This window comes from Calidris pugnax, unplaced genomic scaffold (assembly GCF_001431845.1).
Source record: "Calidris pugnax isolate Ruff unplaced genomic scaffold, ASM143184v1 scaffold31, whole genome shotgun sequence".
Classification (NCBI taxonomy): domain Eukaryota; kingdom Metazoa; phylum Chordata; class Aves; order Charadriiformes; family Scolopacidae; genus Calidris; species Calidris pugnax.
Window position 1 is genome coordinate 9,438,800 of NW_015090786.1, and position 23,137 is coordinate 9,461,936.

At 44.8% G+C, this 23,137-nt stretch overlaps 1 protein-coding gene and 1 long non-coding RNA gene across 6 annotated transcripts in view; both read left to right on the forward strand.

Annotated features, from left to right (window-relative positions):
* The window catches only part of MACROD2 (MACRO domain containing 2), an 897,605-nt gene extending 880,704 nt beyond the window's left edge, over positions 1-16,901 (forward strand). For 4 of the 5 annotated variants that reach the window (XM_014966420.1, XM_014966424.1, XM_014966422.1 and 1 more), the window contains 3 exons: positions 6,368-6,451; positions 13,342-13,410; positions 15,324-16,901. In XM_014966420.1, coding sequence (XP_014821906.1) covers positions 6,368-6,451; positions 13,342-13,403 — 146 coding nt within the window. In that variant the 3' untranslated portion in view covers positions 13,404-13,410; positions 15,324-16,901. The remainder of the gene's footprint in view (positions 1-6,367; positions 6,452-13,341; positions 13,411-15,323) is intronic. The other variant, XM_014966421.1, reaches the window with a different exon arrangement.
* Positions 16,902-18,005: 1,104 nt separating this feature from the next.
* LOC106902663 lies at positions 18,006-22,761 on the forward strand. Its single transcript, XR_001414555.1, has 2 exons — positions 18,006-19,910; positions 21,522-22,761. It is a non-coding gene; the product is annotated as an uncharacterized LOC106902663 (long non-coding RNA).
* Positions 22,762-23,137: the final 376 nt, after the last annotated feature.

Sequence of the window (23,137 nt, forward strand, 5' to 3'; positions counted from 1 at the left end):
GGGGGGGGGGGCAGGGTTTGATTGAGGTAGAATATTCCTGATTTAACAGATGGAGATGCTTGTTGTTAATGAAGCCACACTGAATAGTGAGAGGCACCTTTGCAGCAGTGCCATTCCTGCAGACTCAGCGCTGTTGTCCTCAGCCCGTGTGTCATGACAGCAAGGGGGAGAACTGCCCACCAGTTAGATACCAGAGAGAAATTCTTTGCTGTGAGGGTGGTGAGGCACTGGAACTGGTTGCCCAGGGAAGTTGTGGCTGCCCCATCCCTGGAGGGGTTCAAGGCCAGGCTGGATAGGGCTTTGAGCAACCTGGTCTGGTGAGAGGTGTCCCATCCCCTGGCAGGGGGTGGAACTCAATGATCTTTAAGGTCCCTTCCAACTCTAACTGTTCTATGATTCTGTGATTTGAATGTAAGTAAAGACAGACCCCGATTGCTGTGCTTGTTTTAGAGCCCCGAGAGCAGCAGGCTGGGTGTTTTGCATGTAGAGCCGTACAAGAAGACAGCATAAATCTTTTACATGGCAGAATCTGGTCTGGTTAAAGGGGTCAGTCATCCCAGATGGAGATGTTGAACAGGAGTCAAACTGAGCCCTTGTATCATGGACAGCTTCTGTTCTAAGAGAAGCAGCATTAATAATGCTACTAAAATACAGCAGTAAACAAAGTACATGAAGGCTTGACAGTCACATTAGCAAAGAGCTACAGTGAAATGACTGGGAAGAAGGGAAAAACAGCGCTGGCTATTTGCAGAGCAAGAAGAATTGAAGTGGTTTTGACAGATAAGACAACACGGCTCTGGGTCAGAAGAGCTTTGTCTGTCTTTGTTGCTGCAGATGAAAAATGGTGTCTTCAAATTTTAACCAGAGAAATTTTGATTTTTAATGAGCCTCCATCTCTCTCAGTCTTCCAATTAGGGGAAGCATATTTACCGCTAAACTCAAAATAATAAATTTTATTCAGTGGGTATGAATCGGGAAAATCTGGATCATTCAGAATATCTGCAATGTAGTTTTCACATTGTATAATGACAGAGGTGATTTTTTTTCAAAGTATATACACAAGTAGAAGCAACTGCTCTACAAATAATTTATGAGGAATGAATTTTGCAAATTGGCTGTGGCCAGAATAGCATTTTACTGGAATTCTTATGGCAACACCCAAAATCGCTGGGCAGACACGTTACAAGAGTAATAACCTTGCCATTTTGCCTGTAAAAGTAGAAGTAGTTGTCTGGACTGTTGTGTTACTCCTCAAACATTCAGAATGTTTCCTGTTGCAAGATCTCTAAAATTGTGAACTTTTTTAAGATTTAAGTTTCCTTGGTGTTGCCTGATTGCACTGACAGAAGTCATGTATGCATGAAATCTGTTTTTCTGTTTGTCTTAAAGCTAGTCTAGGACCTTGTAAGAAGCTAGGAACTAACAGCTGAAATCCAGATTCCTGATTGAGGGCCCAGCTGACAATCCCTTACCCACCCCTGGTGCGAGGAACCTGCCAAGGCTTGTCTCAAAGGCTGGGCTCTGGCGAGAGAGCTGGTCTCCCAGGCTCCCTCCAGAGTCATTAAAGAGAAATAAACTCCCCTAAGGTGGGCAGCTCAGAGCAGAAGCCCGGCTCGGATGCCCTTCCAGGAATGATTCATCGATTCTAGGGAGACTAGGTTGGGATTTTGCTTTGAATTACCTGGGAGAGGAGCCGGCCTCTCTCTCCTGATTACAAAGGCGCTCTCCAGTACACAGCAAAGCCTTGCTGATGATCAGGTAAAAATGAGTTTTATGGATTGCTCTGCATTATGGCTTCTAAGTATAGTTGCCTGCTTTTATAATTTGAAACAGATGTAAACCTCGTGCAAAGGGAGGAGGAAGGTTACACTTCTTACTCGTTAGGATTGATCAGAGTTGTGGAGAATAGATGTCTGACCTCCGTATTTGGGCACTTTTTAAATTGATGCTAATATACCAACAGCCACCACATCTTCACGTTGATCTTGTGAATCGTATGTGAATCTGGAACTGTGTTTCTCTAGAGAAAGAGCAATGTACTGAGCTGTAACTACGTGGAACTATTGACAAATTGTGACTATAAAGGAGGAAAAAAAAAAAGATGAAATAACAGTACAGAGTTTTCTGTCTACCTTCCTGGTACCTATTTGTCTTTTGTGTTTCAAAAGGCTGGGAGCCTTTCCTGCTCGTGCCAGGAGCCTGTTGTCACTTAGTGGCAGGCTGGTTGTGTAACCAGCCTGCAAAGGGTTCGGTAACGAGCTCTGTCAGGAGCGCAATTGGAAATGGTAATTGAAATTGAAAGTGGTATCTCCCAGGCTCCCTCCCTTCGGTAACTCTGGGCTCCTGCTCAGAGACCCGAAATACCTCGCTTGTTTGTGCTCTAACATGAAGCAATCACAACAAGGGGGTGAAGGGAGGCCTCTGGAATAAATTGGTTGTCAAGGTGGTTCTGGTATTGATTGGGTTCTGCTGTTTATGTGAAATGGGCTCATTTCTGTATGGCACTTGGTTTTACTGCACAGTAGGGAAAAAGCTTTCTAGATAATACCCTTTCTACCTGCATAGCAGTGTAGTGAGTTCTCCTGTTCCCCACCCACAGTAATAGCAAGGGAAGAAATGAAGATTTATATTAACTGAGTTTGCAAGTCTTCCCAAAAATTGGACAATTTAATGTGCAAGCCTCCTCTCAAGGTTTATGGTGGTGCTTGGCTTTGTTAAGGTTTAAAATATCTTCTGCCTTGTTTGTCCCTGAACATTGTTTCCCACTATAATTTTCTTGCTGACAATATCCAACAATCAACATACACTATAAAAACCCCCTCAATAGAGCCATAATCCCCTCCTAGAACGATGGGGAATCAGCCGTTCTGACTTGGAAAGAAGGTGAAAATGCAGAACACACGTTAGTGCTCTTCTGACAATGTTTACAGCCCTAAACCTCTCGAAAATAAGGAACTGGCTAGATGGTCACATCCAGAGGGTAGTACTCAATGGCTCAAAGTCCAGATGGAGACCAGTCACAAGTGGTGTTCCTCAAGGGTCCGTGCTGGGGCCGGTGCTGTTTAACATTTTTATCAATGATATAGACAGGGAAATTAAAGGCACCATCAGCAAGTTTGCGGATGATACCAAGCTGTGTGGTGTTGTCGATACACTAGAGGGACGGGATATCATCCAAAGGGACCTGGACAGGCTGGAGAGGTGGGCCCAGGTGAACCTCATGAGGTTCAACAAGAGCAAGTGCAAGGTTCTGCACCTGGGCCGGAACAATCCTCGCCACCAATACAAACTAGGGGGTGAGGTGTTGGAAAGCAGCCCTGAGGAAAGGGACTTGGGGGTGCTGGTGGACGAGAAGCTGGACATGAGCAGGCAGTGTGCAGCTGCAGCCCAGAAGGCCAATCGCATCCTGGGCTGCATCAAAAGAAGCGTTGCCAGCAGGTCCAGAGAGGTGATTCTGCCACTTTACTCTGCTCTGGTGAGACCTCACCTGGAGTATTGTGTGCAGGTCTGGAGCCCTCAATACAAGAAGGACATGGACCTGATGGAGAGGGTCCAGAGGAGGGCCACAAGGATGATCAAGGGGATGGAGCACCTCTGCTACAAGGACAGGCTGAAGGAACTGGGGTTGTTCAGCCTGGAGAAGAGGAGGCTCCGGGGTGACCTAATAGCAGCCTTCCAGTACCTGAAGGGAGCCTACAGGAAGGCTGGGGAGAGCCTGTTTAGAAAGGCCTGTAGTGACAGGACGAGGGGAAATGGCTTCAAGCTGGAGGGGAACAGATTTAGATTGGAGATTAGAAGGGGGTTCTTTACTGTGAGGGTAGTGGAGCACTGGAACAGGTTGCCCAGGGAGGTGGTTGAGGCCCCATCCCTGGAGATATTCAAGGAGAGGCTCGACGAGGCCCTGGGCAACCTGGTCTAGTTGGGGGTGTCCCTGCTGACTGCGGGGGGGTCGGACTAGATGACCCTTGGAGGTCCCTTCCGGCCTGGGAAATTCTATGATTCTAATTCTATGATTCTATGAAAAGTAATTTTGTGTATTTGCTGTTCTCGGGCTGCCCACCCCGAGAGGTGAACCTGTAGCTTTTGGTATCGAGAGCCCTCGATGGCTTCTGCTTTCGTCCCTGCGACGGCAGCCCTAATTAGCACATGTGCACACGTGTGCACGTGCTCATAAGCATGTGTACGCCCAAGATGTCCTGTCTTTAATTAGGCCCTGTCTTCACTTGGTGCTGTGCCAATACTTCTTTGTGCCTGTCAGCTGCAGGAGAGATTGCTGAAATGGAAGGTGAGAAACCTTTTGGCAGCGTGGTGGAGCCAGGCGTGCTGGCTAGATCCTAGGAGATCTTGGGACAGGACCTGGGAACCTCACATGGGTGCCTTCGGGAGCTGACAATGGCAGAGCGAGTAGGTTAGAGAAACTGGGAGCCAAGATGTCATCCCTCATATCGTATCTGCTTTATTTGGGTAATGGTCAGTGATTTAGAAGAGGCAAAGTCAGACTTAGAGGCACCAGCTGCTGGTCGGAGTGCGTTGGTATTTAGCAGGGATCCCAAATCCCTACGTCAGATATCCCAGCATCTCGGTGGCTGTGTCTGCTGCTGGCAGCACTTGTGGGAGGAGGGCTGGTGTTCCAAAACTTTGCTTTTTATAGAGCTGCTTCCTCCAGCTAATGACAACGTAGCACAACCCAAATATCGGTGTATCTTGCTTGATTAATTAGCGCTTTCATAGTCACCCAAATTTCGTATTGGTTTTGCTAGAGGAAGCCAGGCAGGGATTTTGAACGTACCTTCTCAGCCTCGTACTTGACAAGCTCCTGGCATACGTGTGCGCTTCTGCAGTGGATTGACCTGAGTTCATCCTTTGTGTGAGTGAAAAGAAGTGCTGGGAAAGCTTGGGCTTGTTGGTACGTGAGAACCATCAGGAGGAAACCACGTTCGCTGTCCTGAATTCCCCAGAGAAGCGTCAGGGATTTGATGTGCCTGCGAAGGGGCCATCTCGGGCACTCACTGACACACGGCGTTCACCATCACAGATGTTTACATTTTTGATTGTATGGAGGAGATGATTTGCACCAGTGTGGAAGAGGTGGAGCTGATGATATGACAAAGCACTGAAGGAGTTCTGCAGTAGAAGTAATAGCTATCAAAATGATGGGCCATGTCCCCGTCACTCTAAAGTCATCCATTGTGCTTTCCCCCACACTCACTAAAATGGCTAATTGAGCTTTCTGGTTGCTATTTTTTGTTGGTTTCTGTATTTACTGGGTCCTTCTTTTAGCATTTCGCTGCTTGGTAGCACCATAGATAGTGCACAACATAGATAGAGCAAGCACAGAGGAGACTAAAATCTCCATGACACTGTATTGTCTTGCAGATATGATTAGAAAGAACACTGGATGAAAACTTCAGTGGTAGGTACATGTTTATGGACAAAATAACTGTAGTGCACTGAAGTGCTTTAAAAAAACCCAACACTCCAGACTTCCACAGAAAGGGGAAGGAGGTATTTGTGGGACTGTGAGCGTTTAATGTCTGTTGCTGAAGAGGTAAATGATTTCAGCTTTGAGCAAACCATTTCTGATATGTCTCGGTCCTCACTACACTTTGCTGTCTCATAATAACCACCCAAATGTCTGGATCGCTTAGCAACCAATAGCTTGACATCCTGTAGTTCAACCACAGGATATGTGCAACAGGCTTTAGAGCAGCCACAAAAGTAGAGAAGTAGCGTGATAGAAATTAACTAAAAATTGGCTTCTCGGCACTCTAAATAGCAGAATATTAGGAGAACTGTGTACGAAACAGCAGAACCACTTTTTTCCCCCCATTTCAAATATTGTTAGGAGATTGAATCTAAGCTTCCAGATAAGCCTCAGGCAGAGGAGATAAAAATGTTGAGTTACAGCGATAAAATACATTTTCCTAAGTTCAAATTCTAGTTTGTGTCTGACTACCCGGTATATTTGAACTCTCACTGTATCTATTTTTATTCTGCTGGCTAGAGAAACTTTATAAGTGCAATTAGGTCCACATCATATATTGCATTTTATGAACAGAAGGGATTCTTCAAAAATGATGGGAAAAGAGTGGCAGGGAGGCAGAAGCACACACCATGATGTGGTTTTAACAATCCCAGTTAGAACAGAGTGCAAATCGCTACAAATATTCAAGCAATTCTTTTCAAACCCTATTCCTCCCCCTGTATCCTCTACCTTTTTCTCTAATGGCTGCCACTGTACAGCAGCAGAGTCTCTAAAGGTAAGAGTGTGCCAAAAGAAAAATACCAGGCCTACAGAGTCTGAGAATTATACGTTAATCGGGTAATGTAAGTATTGATTTTTCTCCTTCTTTGGCTTCTCTTACAGGAATGCAAGGGGAAGAGGAAACTTCTGAGGAGCCTATGGAAGTTGACCTTGCATGTAAAGCAGCAGACATTTCAAATAAGGATGGTATGTTGTTCTAATATTTCTATTGTCCTGAAGCAGATACGTAGCGTGCCTTTCTGGGGTTTGTTTGTACGCTTCCCCCCAGAAATAGGAGTAATATTTAGAATCTCTTCATTTGAGTCTTCTTGAGAGTTTACTGTTTTGGAAGTCTGGTGGAATTACCTGTCAGTGCCATACCCCTGCTGTTCTAATTGACTGAGTTTATGTGTTCAATCAGTATGTTCGATCAGCTTGTCCTTTCAATAAACAATATTTTAGTCTTACTGTAATTTTGATCTGGATGTTGAATTGGCCAAGATGCGTGTGGTCTCATATGGGAGTCAGAATATTTTGAAAATTTTTGTGCTAGTGCCCAACTGTCACGGGGCAAGTGTTGGCTGTATAAGCACTCTGAACTCTTATGTTGGTTGCCTCCTAGCTCAGAGCTCATTTCTCTTCCTCCTGCTCTTTCTGAGTCTCTGTAGCTCAGTCTGATAGCGGGTAGACATTCTCTCCCTACAACATTTACCGTCACGATTTGGTGACCCAACAGCAGTTGTGGTCAGGTTTGTGGACATCATCAACCCAAATCTCCTGACTCAGAAATGAAATTCTTTTGTTATTGACCTTGGTGAGCAGATGACCCAGATTGTTGTCTGGCAAAGTCCCAGCAAGGGCCGAGTAGCAGGATGCTGCACCAGCTCTGCAGTGCCTAACATATTTGTAAACAAATGGTTAAAAAAAGGCTTTCCAGAAATACTGGATGGTTTTTGGTTTTGGTGAGGCAAACCCTTTATTGCGCCTCTAGGTAGGCTCTTACAGCTTAACAGAGCTACATAAGGGGCTTTCTTGGGTTCTACGCAAAAGGCCCTCTTTACTGCTCAAAAGGGCAGTGCTTTTGAAATTATTTTCTTATTGTAGGTGGACCCCTGTCTGTAGCAAAGACCGATTTTTTGATTCCTCCTTTGACCTCTTCAGCATTGACATAGTATAAATTCAAGGTGTACTTTATTACATCTCAAAGACAAAGTAATTATATTATTCTTGATATTAGTTACACAAAGACTCTAATGCTGATTTCCTTTCGCTGATGTCAGATCATGCTGCAGCATTTGAACTGGTGACTGATGTAGGTACTGGCCTGTAGGGAAGTTTTTGCAAGCACAGGGATAGGAAGTGTGCATAATGGATTTTGTTTTTTAAAAAATAGTACAGATTACGTTCTTACTAGTAAGTGTGCAGAATAAAGCCAATCCAGCCGTCTTTCCTCTTTCCCCAAACAAACCAAGCAAAAACTTGTAGTTACATGAAAATTCTTGAATCTCAGATCCCTAGAATGGCCTAGCAAAAACAAATCCAAATTTACAAAAATAGTACCTCAAGGGATTTCCAGCCAGAAAGAAAAGTCATGGTGTAGCTCTTGAATGTGTGCCACGGCCCAGCACAGCTGGATCAGCTGACAGCTCCTGAAATGACAATCATGATAAGTTTCTTTGTTTCAAATCTTGCTTATCTTCTAAGGTCTTCTACATATAACTCAACGAGTAACTTCCTTTTCTGTGAACTCTACTGCAGGGACAGGAAAAGGGTGTTTGCTAAGGCTGCAGAAACTTACTTTGCGGTCCAGGGAAGTCTTTGGTTCTCTACAACTTAAGTTGCTACTGGGATCATATTGGTGGTTTTTCTTGTGGGCATATATTACGTGTTTAAAAAAATGAGAACAGCGGAAGGATCAAGCTACTTATGGTCTGTTTTATCTGAAGGGTTAAGTTTTGCTGAAATAAAAAGCCCTAAAATTTTTCTATGTACTGGGTACTAGCTGAGATTTAAAAAAAAAAAAAAAAGTAAAAAAGGTTCCCTTTGACAGTAATTTTTATGTAAATTGCCTATTTTTTCTCTGGTCCCCTTTCTTCCGCCCCAGGAGAGCTCATCACTTCACAGCTGAAAGCACAAGCATATATCACCAGGTACCCCTTGGCAGCCCAGCTCTTGTGTTTTAATTTCATGTACCATATCACAGTGAAAAGTGCTTTAGAAATGCAGAGAGTTTAGACAGCTTAGGTGGATCTCGATATTGGTTCATCTAGTATGTAAATTGCCTATTTTTTCTCTGGTCCCCTTTCTTCCGCCCCAGGAGAGCTCATCACTTCACAGCTGAAAGCACAAGCATATATCACCAGGTACCCCTTGGCAGCCCAGCTCTTGTGTTTTAATTTCATGTACCATATCACAGTGAAAAGTGCTTTAGAAATGCAGAGAGTTTAGACAGCTTAGGTGGATCTCGATATTGGTTCATCTAGTGGGCAGGGCCATAATAGTGATATATTTCAGAAATTACTATCATTTGAAAGCTGGGCGTGATTCTCCATCAGGAAAGCTGTCAGAGGGTGTGTGCATAAGCCTGAATAGGGCTGTGTGTACAGAGATACAGGTTGCTGCTGGCAATCTCCATCAGTCAGAGTGAAGACCCCTGGATATTACATTTTTCATACCCGGGACAGATTTGCTGATCAGTATTTTTTAATGATGACAAAACCCACCTTTGGTGATTGGTTTCCTACACAGTGGTTCCCTGGTGGCAGCCTTTGTGTTCTTTTTATTTTTCCTTTTTCTTTTCTTTTCTTTTTTTAATGCCACGGAAGCTTTAAAGATTACTGAGGTAGGTGTTAGTTTCCAGCTGGTATTAGGCGGATCAGACTCTTCACTCCTTTCATAATGGGGTTACTCATTCGCCTTTTTTATTTCAAGCCTGTGGAAAGCTGCATCCTTACCTGCTGACACAATAGGAGAAAAGAAAAAAATCAAGGCAGTGTCAAACCTGAAATTTCACTTTTTTCTTTTAAATAAGCTTGTGCAAGCTGATGAATGATCAACAACAGGAATCATATAGAATAGCAGGTTGGAAGGGACCTTGAGGTGCATCTGGTCTGACCTTTGCTGCCAAAAGTACAGTCTAAATGAGCTGTCCAGCTGAACCTTAAAAGTGTCCAATGTTGGGGAACCCACCACTGCCCTGGGGACATTATTCCCATGGCTGGTTGTTCTCATTGTGAAAAAATTTTCCTCTTGTGTCCAATCAGAATCTCCCCAGGAGTAACTTGTACCCATTACCCCTTCTCTTTTCCATCTGACTCCTTGTAAAAAGGGAGTTTCCATCTTCTTTGTAGCCACCCTTTAAATACTAGAATGTGGTGATAAGGTCTCCCCTAAGCCTTCTTTTCTCCAAGATGAACAAATTTAGTTCTCTCAGTCATATGACAGGCTTCCTGGTCCTTTGATCATCTTGGTGGCCCTTCTCTGGACTCTCTTCATCTTTGTCTGCATCTTTTTTGCATAGCAGGGACAAAAACTGACCACAGTGTTCCAGGTGTGGCCTGACAAGTGCTGAGTGGGACAATGACTTCTTTATCTCTACTGGTGATATCCTTTTTGATGCAACCCATCATCCTGTTGACTTTCTTTGCCACAGCAGCTCACTCACCTTGAGCTGCTTGTCCACCAGGACCCCTAGGTCCCTTTCCACAGAGCTGCTCCCAGCCAGGTGGACCCCAGCCTGTGCCACACTCCTGGATTATATTGTCCCAGGCACAAGACCTTACACTTATCCTTGTTGAACTTTATAACCTGACCATCACGTGATTCACCAAAGCAATACAAAAGCAAGACCTCAACAGCTAACACCCTCATGCTTTTGATGGTGTTGATGCAATATCCAAGAAACAAGTAACTACCACGTAAATGGGTGCATGTGTTTCATAACCATACAGCGGGCAGAATTTAAAATACATGGTTTTCTTTCTAGGCAGTCTGGAGTTACAGCTGAACCTGCTATAGGCAAGTTATGTAGATGCAGGGGGGAAACATTGTGTGGGAAGCGGCTGAAGAAATAGCTTATGTTTGAAGAGTCTGACCGAGCTCCTATTTAAATCAAGACAGTTTTGTCTGCCGTCCAGGCCTGCAGCATAATATCCTGGGGTGGGGAAATGCCCTCGCCCTCTCAGAGATGACTCTGAACTTGGTTTTCCAGTCTCCTGTTTGCCTGTCTTCTCGACTTAGATGCTGCACTGTGACTCCTGGCTAGCTGACCTTTAAGCACAAAGCCTTCTTGCAGGGGAGAGGCAGGATGCCTCGCTGCTGAAGCACGGCCACCGGGTCAGCAGCAACTGCGGTGCCTTGACAGATGGGAACTGCCTGCTGGGTTATTTCTTCTCCTCTTGCAGGGAACTTGCTTGCTTGGTTTTGGGGGGGAAATCATTCCCTGGTTATGATTTGAGAGCTGCTGAGCAGCTCACAGATTGAAAGAAAGGGTGCAGATGGGTCCTCCCCAACAGGCCAAAATTTAAGGGAAAACAAACAGGGAGAATGTGGAGAAACATCCATTTCCCTTGCATGAGAATGTCCATTTCTGGCGTAAAAAGCACCGCATGAAGCTGCAGAAGGGGGAGCAGGTAAAACTGAATTTAGGATGTGCACACCTTCCTTGAACTTCATGTGCTTCTCTGAGGTGCTGGCTATTGTGGACGCAAAGATACCAGTAATCAAAGTTAGTGGTTTAACACCTCTAAAAACATTGTTTAGTGGGGAGAACGGCAGTTTTGACTTGCGATGCAATGGGATGTAGCGTTGTAGGGCTAGCAGCTTTGTTCTGACACTGGTTCATGCTGGGAGGCAGCGAGGGCTGTGAGTCACATTCCCACCGTACCCGGTGGCGGCTCTTCCATCTGCTCTTGCGGTAGGTGCTTCGCTCCCCTGTTATTTTCTGGTTAAATATAGAGGATTGTGTAGGTGGCCTCGTAGGGACATCTGTTGTCGGGGTTCACCCAGTGGTCTGCAGAAGCTTATCATTCAGGTAAATCTTCCTGTCCCCACCAGGGTGAACTCCAAGAGCCGTGCTTAAACACAAGCACGTAGGAAATAGCTAATAATGAGACCTGCCGGTGCCTTAGCACTTGTGAGCCCCCTCCCCACTGCGGTGTGCACAGCGGATGCTTTTCTGGCTGCTGATGCAGGCTGCCTGGCTGCCATTTCGTGGGGCTCGGTGATTCCTCTCGCTTCCCTGCTGGCAGGAGCTCCCCCCGTGCTTCCATGTTGCCCTTAAAGCATTCCCGGGCAGTTTGCAGCTTGCCCCTCCTCTATGGGACATGCTATCAGCGTGACAGATGGTGGTCAACTGCTTGTAAAGGGGGGAAAAAAAAAAAAAAGACAGGCAAAGGAGGTGTACTCATCTGAGATGCCGACAGAGCCTAACCTCGGGTTTCAAATCAAGCTTTATTTTTGCTGAAGATCTCTGTAGATCATGAGTGGAGCCTTATGGTATTTTCAGAAAACGCAGCCAGTGAAACTGCCCGGCATAATGAGGTTGAGAAAGGCTGCTGTCGTCAGTGTGCAGCAGCCTTCCCGTAATGGTTTTTTATTAAGCATCCTGTCTTTGCTATGCAAATGTGGGTAAAGAAGACAACATTGCTAAATGCAGTGTGCATCAGAGCTCCGTAATCAGGAGAGGATACTTTTCTTATTATTCATTGCATACATCCAGGAAGCCATTATGGTATCTGTTCTGCATATGGATGATGAATAATTTACAAATAATTCATCAAGACCCTAACAGGTGTATTGACATGATATTGAGTCAGAAAGAGATCATACTGCCTGGCTGGATTTAGCATACTTAGTGATTTTTGTCATATTTTTTTCCCCTCCCCACTCCCATCTTCTCTTGGTTTCCAAATCTCGCGTTTAGGCTTGAGGGTTTTTCCCCATCACCTACATCAAATGACTCATAATCTGCAGTTGATACCACAATATAAAGCAAGGTTAAAGAAAGAAAAAAAGTCTTAATATAAATGGCTTCATTCAAATTCATTGCAGAACAAATACTAAACACTAATCTTAAAAATGCACATGCTGAAGTAACCCTTTTACATTTACCCTGGATAGGACCAATCACATATGCCATAGTTTAGATTCTATTTTTGACAAAGGTCATGCTGAAATGAATGTAAGCCTTCTATTTAAATTATTTTTTTTTTTTCTTAATCTTAAATAATAAAAAAAGAGATTGGTTTTGTAAATGGCTAGTACATGAGCAAACTACTGTGTGTAGGAGTACAGTGATGACCCTGAACCCTTTCCTAAGCTCCAGCAATTTGTGGTTCAAGGACACCCGGAGGCAGCGCCAGCATCTCAGTAACTGGAGATGGATCCGCGTTCAGCCCCTGCAGCTCAGCCGTGGGTCCTGCCAGGGACTTTGTCAGGAGCCTGTGGATGTTGGAATCGCAGGGTCAAGACCACTTAGCCCAGCGAAACTCTAAAATTGTCCTGTGGAGATACCTGTATCTCCGCCTATGGCCTACAGAGACAGAGGAGGGTCATGGTGGTGGGTATCTCAGTTGGGTGCCAAACTGGATGGATGCAGGCCAAAGGGAAAATGTAGATCCAGAAGCTTGTGTTTGTAGCTGTGCTGAAGCCAGCTCCCAGGAAGAACTGCTCACTGGGGCTTCTGTGGAACCCCAGGTTAGGATGGCTGACCCGAGAGACCCTTTTGCAGATTTATGACGTAGAATTTTTAATGCAATAAATGTCTCCTTTGGGTTAGAAGTGGCTATTGTTTGACAAACGGGAAGAGGGAAGATTCAGATTAGATATTAGGTAGAAATTCTCTCCTGTGAGGGTGGTGAGGCACTGGCCCAGGTTGCCCAGAGAAGCTGTGGCTGCCCCATCCCTGGAGGGGTTCAAGGCCAGGTTGGAGGGGGCTTGGAGCAACCTGGTCTGGTGGGAGGTGTCCCTGCCCAGGGCAGGGGGTTGGAACTCCATGATCTTTAAGACCCCTTCCAACGGAAACCATTCTGTGATTCTATGATAGACTTAACAAGTATCAAGAAGAGTATTTGATGACTGTCTCGTTTTGTTTTCAGCTGAAATGACTAGTCAAGTTGAAAGTTTAAATGATCCTACAGAATCAGAGCGGGAAGCTTAAGTAACAGGTAAGACCTTTATGGCTATTTTTTCCCCCACATTTCCTATTCAGTTTCTATTTGAAAACTTGCTTTAAAAATTACCTTAATGTGGTAAGCTTAGACCTTACCAAAAAAAAACCCAAAACAAAATACAAAGGAAAAGAAATTGTCTAATATGGCCTGTATTACACAAAAAAAAAAAAAATAGAAATATCCAGTAGACTTGATTTGTCAAGTAAATATTATAGTAGCTGTCGGCAACTGTAATGGATTTAGACAGTGCACGGTCTTAGATCATCAGAAGGCAAGACAGCACCGAGATAAGGAGCAGAAGAGTAACCGAGTGAACAATTTTTGGCATTGCTTAGGAAAATGACAGGCAATTTATACCGGTTGGAGCTGAGCTCAGTTCTGTACGATCTGTATTCTGGGAACAACAGGTTCACGTCACGAGGGGTTTATTGCCCTTGGCTCTTGGATGCCTAACGTCACTTGTAGCGATGGCACTGCAAAACAAGGCAGAGTCAGCGAGCTGCCTTCTGGGGCTCTGCTGCCTTTTGGAGCTTTTTATGGCTTTAATACGCTAAATGACAGTGCATGGCAGGGGCGTGCGATGGTGGTTGTTGCTGCAGAGTTCATCATGGGCATAAGCAGCCTCGCCCCTAGATAAAAATGAATAATCTGGTAGGAAGATAGAAGTCCGAGGCCCCAATCACAAGAAGCAGTTGCCATTTCTCCCTCAAAAGTAGTTTTTAAGAGTTAATGTACACCACTTCCTTTGGCACAGGGTTATTGTGACATGTCAGTATCTTATACAGCAAGATGCATTATTTATGCTTGTAATGGGATTTCATCTAGCTCAAGACCAAATGCGGCAGCTGTATCGCAGAGATTTAAAATACAAGGTCTTATTACCAAGCGTAGGCCTTTATCCTTGTCAGTATAGAGACAATGTGCTGCTGTTCTGCTGGAATAAGGAATAGGCCCGATGGGCTCCCTGGTAAAAAGTACTGAAGGAAAAATAGAAGGCACCCTTGCTATTAAAATACAGCTTCCACGGCTCCTCCTTTCCCCTCCCCTAGCTTCTGGTTGTATGTTCTGCTCAATCAAAAAAGGAAGAGGGGCTATTGAAATCCTTGCTTTTAAAAATACATGGAATGGTTCATACCCTTCCTTAGTTTAAAAAAAATTATCTGATGGTTATTCCTGCTTTCACGTGGCCTGTAGGAAATGTGTGGTTTATGCTGCATTTTCCCAGGGAAGAAATGATCTATCCGTGTTTTGGACTGGAGTAATTCTTGCTTTACTAAGGGAGAGTTCACAGGCATAATATCAAAATTAGCTAACAATTAATAAATCCCTTCAATTCCACTGCAAGGCCTGGCTCTGCCAGCACCTCTCTGAAGCAAAGGGGCCCGAGCTGGGGCGCACCCAGCATTTTAATGGCACGCACGTGATGAGCAGCAGTCATTAAATCCTTCATGGCTCTCTATCTAAGTGCTCCTGACGCTGTAGCTGCTGTTTTAATTGCAAGGAGTGGGTACCTGGGGAGGATTGATCAGCCTGTTAAACTTCAAAGAGTCTTGCGGAGCTGAGGAGATCCCTTTGCTAACTATGGTTAGCATTTTAATGTGTTGTTTTTAACAGCAGTTCTGTGGTCTAGCACCAAAGCACCCACCAGAGCTGGGGCCTCTGATACAGAGCTAGGTAGCACGGTGCTGTGGAAAACCAAGAAACCCTAATGAGCGCAGCCAATTTGCTATAGAGATAATAGTGGCTGTTATAAATAAACCATGTGACACATACACGTGCTGCATGTGTGACAGAAAGAGAAACCGCAGGCATCTGTGCTAAAGAAAAAAAGATGAGACCTGGGTTTTGTGCAGACATTTGAAATTTTGCCTTTTTTTTTTTTTTTTCTGTCTCTCGCTGTGGCAAAGGAAGGATGCAGGAGAGGAGAGACCCGAGGAAACCCGACGGGCAGGCACTGACATCCTACGGCATCATTCTTGGCAGAAAAGAGCACGCAGAGATGCTCCGCGGGTTGGGAGGGAGGGCGCTTTGGGGAAATGATTCTTTGCTTTAATTTCTTTGTTCTTCATTGCATTTCGTTCTGTAAGCCTGTTGAAAAGAAACATAACTTCCTAGTTCTAACAATGTTTTGCAATTATCCCTGCAATTACAACAGTTTCTTCTGAACCGTGAGTCCCTGTTTTATATTGGGTCTCTTGCTCCTGCATCGTATCATCAGTAGCCTGTTCCCAGGCCCACCCCTTTTCTATCATCTTTATCTTCCTTTATCTTCTTTCCCAGTTGTCTGCAGGCAACCTGTGGGAGCCAGCTTATTCTCCTCCTCCCCCTTTTTTTAAAAACTGTTCCCTGGGATATAAAGGGAGATTTGCTTTGAGAACATGAACTGCCACAAAGGATTCTAATCCGCGCACGCTGATAAACGACCGCCCTCCTTGTGCTATAGGGATTTGAAAGACTAGATGCTCCAAAATCTCAGAAATATTGATAGCGACAGCCCCGCACGTTGCCTGCCTCCAGGCTTGTCGATGGGCACCTCCTGCCAGCGCCCGCCGGCAGGTCACTGTGTCCAAACCCCACACCCTGGCTGCTGGAAGCGGCGCTGGCCGGATTCCCTTGAGTGTGTGCTGGAAGCGGAATTCTGCGCATTCGCTCCATCATCCCGGATGCTTCGGGATCGCCCGGGGCTCTGCCCTTCGCCTTTCTCTCTGGTGTGGGAAAGCTAAACCGTGGCCAGCCTATGCTGTGCCTGTCTCTCTTTGGGTCCTGTACGCCAAAATAACACGTGTGGCCTCAAACAGCCCGCACCCCACATCAGTCCCGCTCTTTTCCAGTTAGCTCTGCACACCTCAACATCCGTGCCGTGGGTACCACCTTGGGGTGCAGGTAGGCAACACATCTTTCCTCCAGCCTGCGAGTGACACGGGGTAAGGGGCGCTCTGCATTCAAGGCGTCTTTAAATATGGCTCTTGGCTTTAACAACTTCACACCGTATCTTGTGTGAGCCCTCATTATGTTTCCTACTGCATATGCATGATTTTTTTTAATTTTTTTTTTAAAAAGCAATTAACAGTTATTTGGATAAGAATGTCTCACCATATGTCAATTGTTCTGCCAGCAAATGCTGCACTGAAATTTTTAGTAAAGGAACAAAAGGATTTCACATACATTTCCTAACCATGTTGTAACGGAAACCGATAGACAGTACACTCCATGGAAGAGCACACAACCTGTGTCCAGAGTGTGATGTGCTACCAACTGTATTTTAAAATGCTGATGATAATACTTAAGCAAAGTAATTGATTCTGTTCTTCCCCCCCCCCCAAATATGCACAAATACCAGAACAGTTATTCACTAGCTGGCAAAAAAGAAAAAAAAAAAAGTAAAGAAGAAGGTAAGACATATCTCTCTCCTCCTGTGATCAGGGTTTATCCCAGCTAGAGTAGGTTTGGTGAGAAGTCATTTGCTGGTCTAACAGCGAGGCAAATGTGGCCCTAACACACCTCAATTGGCTACAGCAGTTGGTGGCTGCCCCAAGCTGTGGGTTAATTTGAAAGGGTGTCAGGACAGACAAGGATTAGGAAGGAAAACAAGAAAAACCCCAGATGTCACTTGGAGAGTACAGCCCCTGGAAAGGCAGCCCCGTCTCCCTATAGGTGGCTCCAGCATGCTTGCTTGTGGAGGGAGCAGAAGAATATTTCCATGTGCCAGCTCCTGTGGAATTATAACTCAGGAGACACTAGCGCCGGAGAAGATCTTGAGGAGCTTCTTCATCACCTGTTTCTCCTGGAGATTGGTGGATGCATAACTCTGAGTTGGATCAACTGCCAAAGGAGCAAATGAGCTGACGTAAGCCTATGAATTGGGTTCATAATATTGCTCAGTCTACCTAAATTTCCTAGATACCGCTCTTCTAGCCTTTGTTCTCCTCGGAGCACCTTTGAAGGGACTCCTTGTTCCCTTTGGGGTGTCTCTGCTGCTTTTCTTTCCCATCCCTGGGGTTGTGCTTGACAGAATGTGTCATTTGGGACATGGATTTTTTTTTTTTTTTTCTCCTCCTGTTCCTTCACCTTGTTTCCAGCTGACTACAGGTTTGCAGTGGAGGCCTTGCAGGTTGTACCTCTATGTAGTGTGCGTCCCATATGTTTCTGTGTAGTTTCTGTACTGGGTGGTTTTGATTAAAATGGCCTGTCATAATAGCTGGGATAGGAGTGGATGAAAACCTTCAGAGGAAGAAGGATAAACACACTAGGTGTCTCTCCTCTCAATCTCCTGTTTGTGCAGTCGCTTTGAAAAGACCAGGATTGAAGGCCTCCCTCTGTGTCTGCTGTGAGTGAGGGAACTGGCCCTGCAGGGCCGGGAATGAACTCGGCGAGCTCGACTTACAGGGGGCTCCAGGAGAGATGGGGGGGCCTCTTGATCAGGGAGTGTAGCAATAGGATGAGGGGGAACAGTTTTAAACTGAAAGAGGGGAGATTTAGATTAGATCTCAGGAAGAAATTTTTTCCTGTGAGGGTGGTGAGACCCTGGCCCAGGTTGCCCAGAGAAGCTGTGGCTGCCCCATCCCTGGAGGGGTTCAAGGCCAGTTAGATGGGACTTTGAGCAACCTGGTCTGCTGGGAGGTGTCCCTGCCCAGGGAAAGGGGTGTTGGAACTCAATGATCTTTAAGGTCCGTACCAACCCAAACCATTCTGTGATTCTATGAAATGTTGAGGAGATCTGAGGTGACCAGGTTGTCAGCTGGGGTGAAGTGCGCTCCGCTGAGCTGCCATAGCTGGAACCTAGCTCTGCTCCTTTCCATTGTGCTCGCCCATGGGCAAGGTTAATGGAGCTGTAGGCTGCCGTTATCTGTGTATTCATTGTCACTCTTGCCATTGTCAGCCTCAGCTTTAGTGAGGAGGAGCCACATGAGCCTGGCTGCCAAGGTGTTACAGTTCAGTGAGGAGGCAGATTCCTTAAACTCCTTGTGAAGACTGACTGATAGTTTAAAAAAAAAATAAATTAACTGTAAACGTGCATCACATGAGACACTCTCTGAGCCCTGACAGTTTTGTCATTGCACTTTTCGTTTACCCTTGGTCCTTGAACAGCAGCGAGTCTTTGAAACCGTGACCCGTTTGCCCGAGGACACAGCGGCAGAGCGTGGAGCCCAGGTAGGAGGCATAAAGCAAGGAAATGTGGGAGTTGATTAAGTCCTTACAAGACAATTTGCAGCTGCGTCTATATCTGTCTTTCTTCAGGTGGGTTTGTGTTTGAATTGGGGTTTTTCACTAGTCATAAAGTGAGTATACTTTGGCAGCGTGAGGTCTTCAGCTGAGTTAGTAATCGAGGCTGGACCTGTGCCCATCGATGCGGTCTCTGCCGCTCTTGCTGGAGCCACAGGAGTGCGGGGAGCTGGTTTTGTAGAAGAGCCAGTGTCAGACCAGGAGTCACCCCACAGGGATTTGTGTCAAGGATTTTGGGGTTTAAACCCCAAAGGTGTTTGCAGTAGGTGATCTAAAGGGAATAGCAGCCCTTCGGTTTGCATACAGAGTATCGGGCTCTGCTGGCCCGTTGTTCCTCCTGTGTCTGAGAGCCTTCATCCCCACCATTAGGCACAGCATTCCTCGGGCTGGTGACTGCTCCGGTGACGAATGGCTTTCCTTCCATATAGACATCCAAAGGGTATATTTGAGACATAGTCTGTAACAACGGGTCACGCCTTTGCTGCAGCTTATTGTCAGTCTTTCTATAAAGCACTGAGAAAGCCTCTCTGTGAGTGAACACCATTTTGCTTTAGGCGCTTGAATAAAAATATAATTAAGAAAAAAGACTTTTCTTTATATGCAGTGCATGCTGGCTTTGCTTTTAAAATGATGAACTTAACAGAGTATGTGGATCTATTTTCTTGGGGAATAGGGGGTTTTATCGTAGGATTCATCCAGGATTTGCCTTACCATAACATTTGTGATATAAAGGAATGTTTAAAAAAAAAAAAAACCTTCAAAAAAAAATTTAAAAAGGTAATTTTCTTGATCCAAAAATATGTTTTTAAGTCAATGCAGAGAAATGTAGACTGCTGCTTGCAAAATGTTTTCTGATAGATGGTCTATCAGCTGTATTGGTTAACACAGGCCTCTTCTGTTACTCTGTCATTTACATGCTGAATTTGCCTCCAAGTCTGTTATTTTTCCTTTTGTCTGTGCCCTGTGTTCGAAAACTTAAAGAACCGATGCCTTCATACTATGATGTTTGTTAAAGCAAAACGTTAATAAAGCTTGTCCTGAAGATGAGGCGATGCCATCTGCCTGTTTATTCCCTCTTAACCCTGCTGATTGGTATTTGTGTTTATTCCCTCCTAACCAAGGCTTGCTTCAGTTGTTGATGTTTCAGCTTGGACCTGTGATCACCGACGCACACAGCTGGATCCTTGTTTAAATTTATTCTTCACTTGACGGCGGAGTCTTGTGAGACATGGATACCTTGGAGGGAATTTTTTGGATGACATCAGCAAATGGTAAGACTCTGGGGACTTTGCAGCTCAGAGGGGAGAAGGGCGCTCAGTTGGTCCCATTGCTGCACCAGAGATGTTAAAATCCCTGGCATCTATCGTCTGTCAAAGAATAGTCCCATTTATATGCAATCCAAAGGTATAATAGAGAACATGCAACAAATGCCAGACATTATCTGCCCTTTCTGCCATAGCTTATTTAAAGATTGAATGGGTAGAAGATACTGCAAGGAACAGGAAGGTGGCTTTTTTCTTCCCATGGCACCAGTATGGATGAAAACACATGTACTCCCCCTGCCTTACTCTTATCCAAAGCCAAGGATATAATCAGTGATAACCAAAATCAGAGGGCTGGCTCTGTGTGTTTAAAGGTCTCTGATGAGTGGATTCCCTCTCTGAAATGGGACCTTTCCTTGCCTGCAACCCTTTGGTAGCCAAACGGAAGAGGACAAGGCACAGGACCCAACTGTCATGTATGGAGCAGCAGGGAGCCAACCCAAGCAAGAGAAATACCAGCATTAGCTGTTAACACAGCACCTCATTGGGTTCAGTTTGCTGAGAACTCTGTTTTCACCGTATCTCAAGAGCTTTACAGCCTGGAAGAAGGTACCCACTTTCCCCATGTTGTAGCCTGTTTCTGCTGCAAGGGAACATTTTTGTCTGCAGCAGGTGTTTATGCTTAAAAGGAGAGAAATAAATTCATCTCTCATCTAGGAACAAGTAACTGTCCATCACACCCTTTTTGAATAGCAGAATGTTAAGAAAAGCTCTGTGGTTTTGGAGGGTGAAGAAGGGCAGGTGTTTGAGCTCTCTCAGACCCTTGCAGCAATGGGTGTCTGCCCGGATGATGTGGATTAGGCAAAGAGCAAGTGAGTCTGCTAGGTTGAGATGAGCAATAAACTACCCTTAATTAGACTCCTGTTGCTGCTGGCCAGATTGACAGATACCTCCCCTTCCAGATCTCGTTTGGGAAAGCAGTAGGTTTGTGCCTGGTTTTGCTGAGCTGATGACATTGGAGGTCACTCTAAGTCTGCAGAAATGGGGGCCAGGTTACCTCTTCTCCTGCTCAGCCTTCTCGGAGAGATTCTCCCAGAGGAATCGGGTTGTCTTTGATTCCTCGCCCCTGTGCCCCCTCTCCTCTTGCACAGCAGCTTCCAAAGGGGTCTTTATGACCTTGATCTGTCTCGTAGGGTGAAAACTGTGCTTTGGGATTTTAATTGGTCCTGGGGTTGCATTTATTTATTTATTTATGAAATAAGTGTCAGGAGACGTGTAGAAAAAACCTAATTTCTTGTTCCATTAGAATTATCAGCAGCCCCTTAAAGTAAGTGGCAAATCTCTGTTAATTCCTTTGGAATTCAATGATAAAACATTTATCGTAATGAATTCCTGTAGAAAAAAAAAAAAGCCAGTCCTGATGAAAAAACAGCTGGTGGAGGAGGTACCCGGGGAGGCTGCTCCATCTGGTGGCAGCTGAGGTTTCCCTCCGGTTTAAACCAATGGATCATCACTCTCTCCTGGGTGGAAGAGCATATGCCTGTGTGCTTGGTTGGTGTTGGAAAGTGGGGTGAGTGTTTCTGTTTGCTGCTGAGCATTTTCATGTTCCCATTGCTCCAGATGGGAAGACCTACATTGCTTGAAGCCAGCCCTGAGTCCAGCTCATCAAGCATGCGGGAGGTCCTCGCCCCAGCAGCTGCCTTTGCTCTGAGCTGAAATAAGCCTTGTCTCAATGAGTTCAACAAGGTTTTGGAGAGAGTGGTGCTCAAGGAGCTTTGCAGGACTCTTGTGACACCAGGTAAATGTGCTCAAGAAGATCCTGGGACCACTGTGAGATTGCAGACCCACAAGCCAAGGAGCATCCAACAGGCATCCTGAGCCCTGCAAGGCACATCATCTCTGCACCAGAAGGGGTTGATGTTTATTTTTGCACCATTGGAGAGGCCAGGTGCTGAGGAGGGGGTGATACCACCCCTCCCAGCCAAAGCACTTTGCATGAGGAGGGGCGTTCAGTGTCCCAAGTGGTGAGTGCCCCAAGAGTGTAGATTCATCTAAAATACAGGATTTAATCTGTAACACAGACTATTATAATACAGATGTAGTATGTATAGTATGCAGTAGATGTACTAGGTATGACATATACTACTAGTATTAGATGATGTCTAGTTAATGTATTTTAGACAGTATAATGTATATTATTATGTGCTGTACTTATGTCTAATTCAATTAAGCTGTTAACTCTAATAGAAAATGTGTTTTAGATTAACCCATTTTTATACACTCTGTAAACAGTGCAGGTAAAGCCTGGAATATAAAGTAAACATATAACACCTTGTATGTACATACTATGTAACTTATAGCCTACAGGTACCGACTAGTATGGAGATAATATATACCAGCTATCTACTAAAATACTCTATTATAGGGCAGATAGTATAGATAAAATATATACTATGCACTGTTTTAGTCAACATATGATATGTAACAAAATAGAGTCTACAACACACTATACTGTTAGTGGCATTTTGTGAAGTGTATATGTAACTTAGGCGCTACATCTGTACAAAACAGAATAGTCTATATTATGTACTATATAAGCTCTAGCCTATAATACTCTGATTTGTGAACTATTCCTATATGAAATGTAGGCGTTCCTGCTTTAGCAGGGGAGTTGGACCAGATGATCTCTAGAGGTCCCTTCCAACTCAGACAATTGTGTATTGGTATTGTGCTATATAGTAATTACATCATCATACTAAGTTGTCTCTGTACACAGTGTCAATAGCAAGGTACAAGACATGACATTACAGAGAACAGGTAATATGATTATATATAATAAATTATATGTAAATATGTCAAATCTCACATTGTATGTACGATTTCATATTGTACCGTAATTATATGACGATCTTCTTACATTCAGTACAGTCCGTATGGCGTAGACTATCAATGTTACATGCTATGTTACTGATGGGTTTTTTTCTGCAGTATATCCATTAATTAAAACACACATGGGAGGGACAAGTGACTCAAATATAAATGTGAAAACATACACACACTCATGAAAACATACCCAATGTCTTAAGAAGCATCGTTTCCGAGTGGTGGAGCAGAGGCTCTGGGTGAAGCTGGACAGCAGATGAACTCTGGTCCCCGGCTGATTGTCTTTGCACTGTGACTTCAACAGTTGATACTTGAGCTGAACAAAGCTACTCCATGTGGGGGGGGTTTGTTGC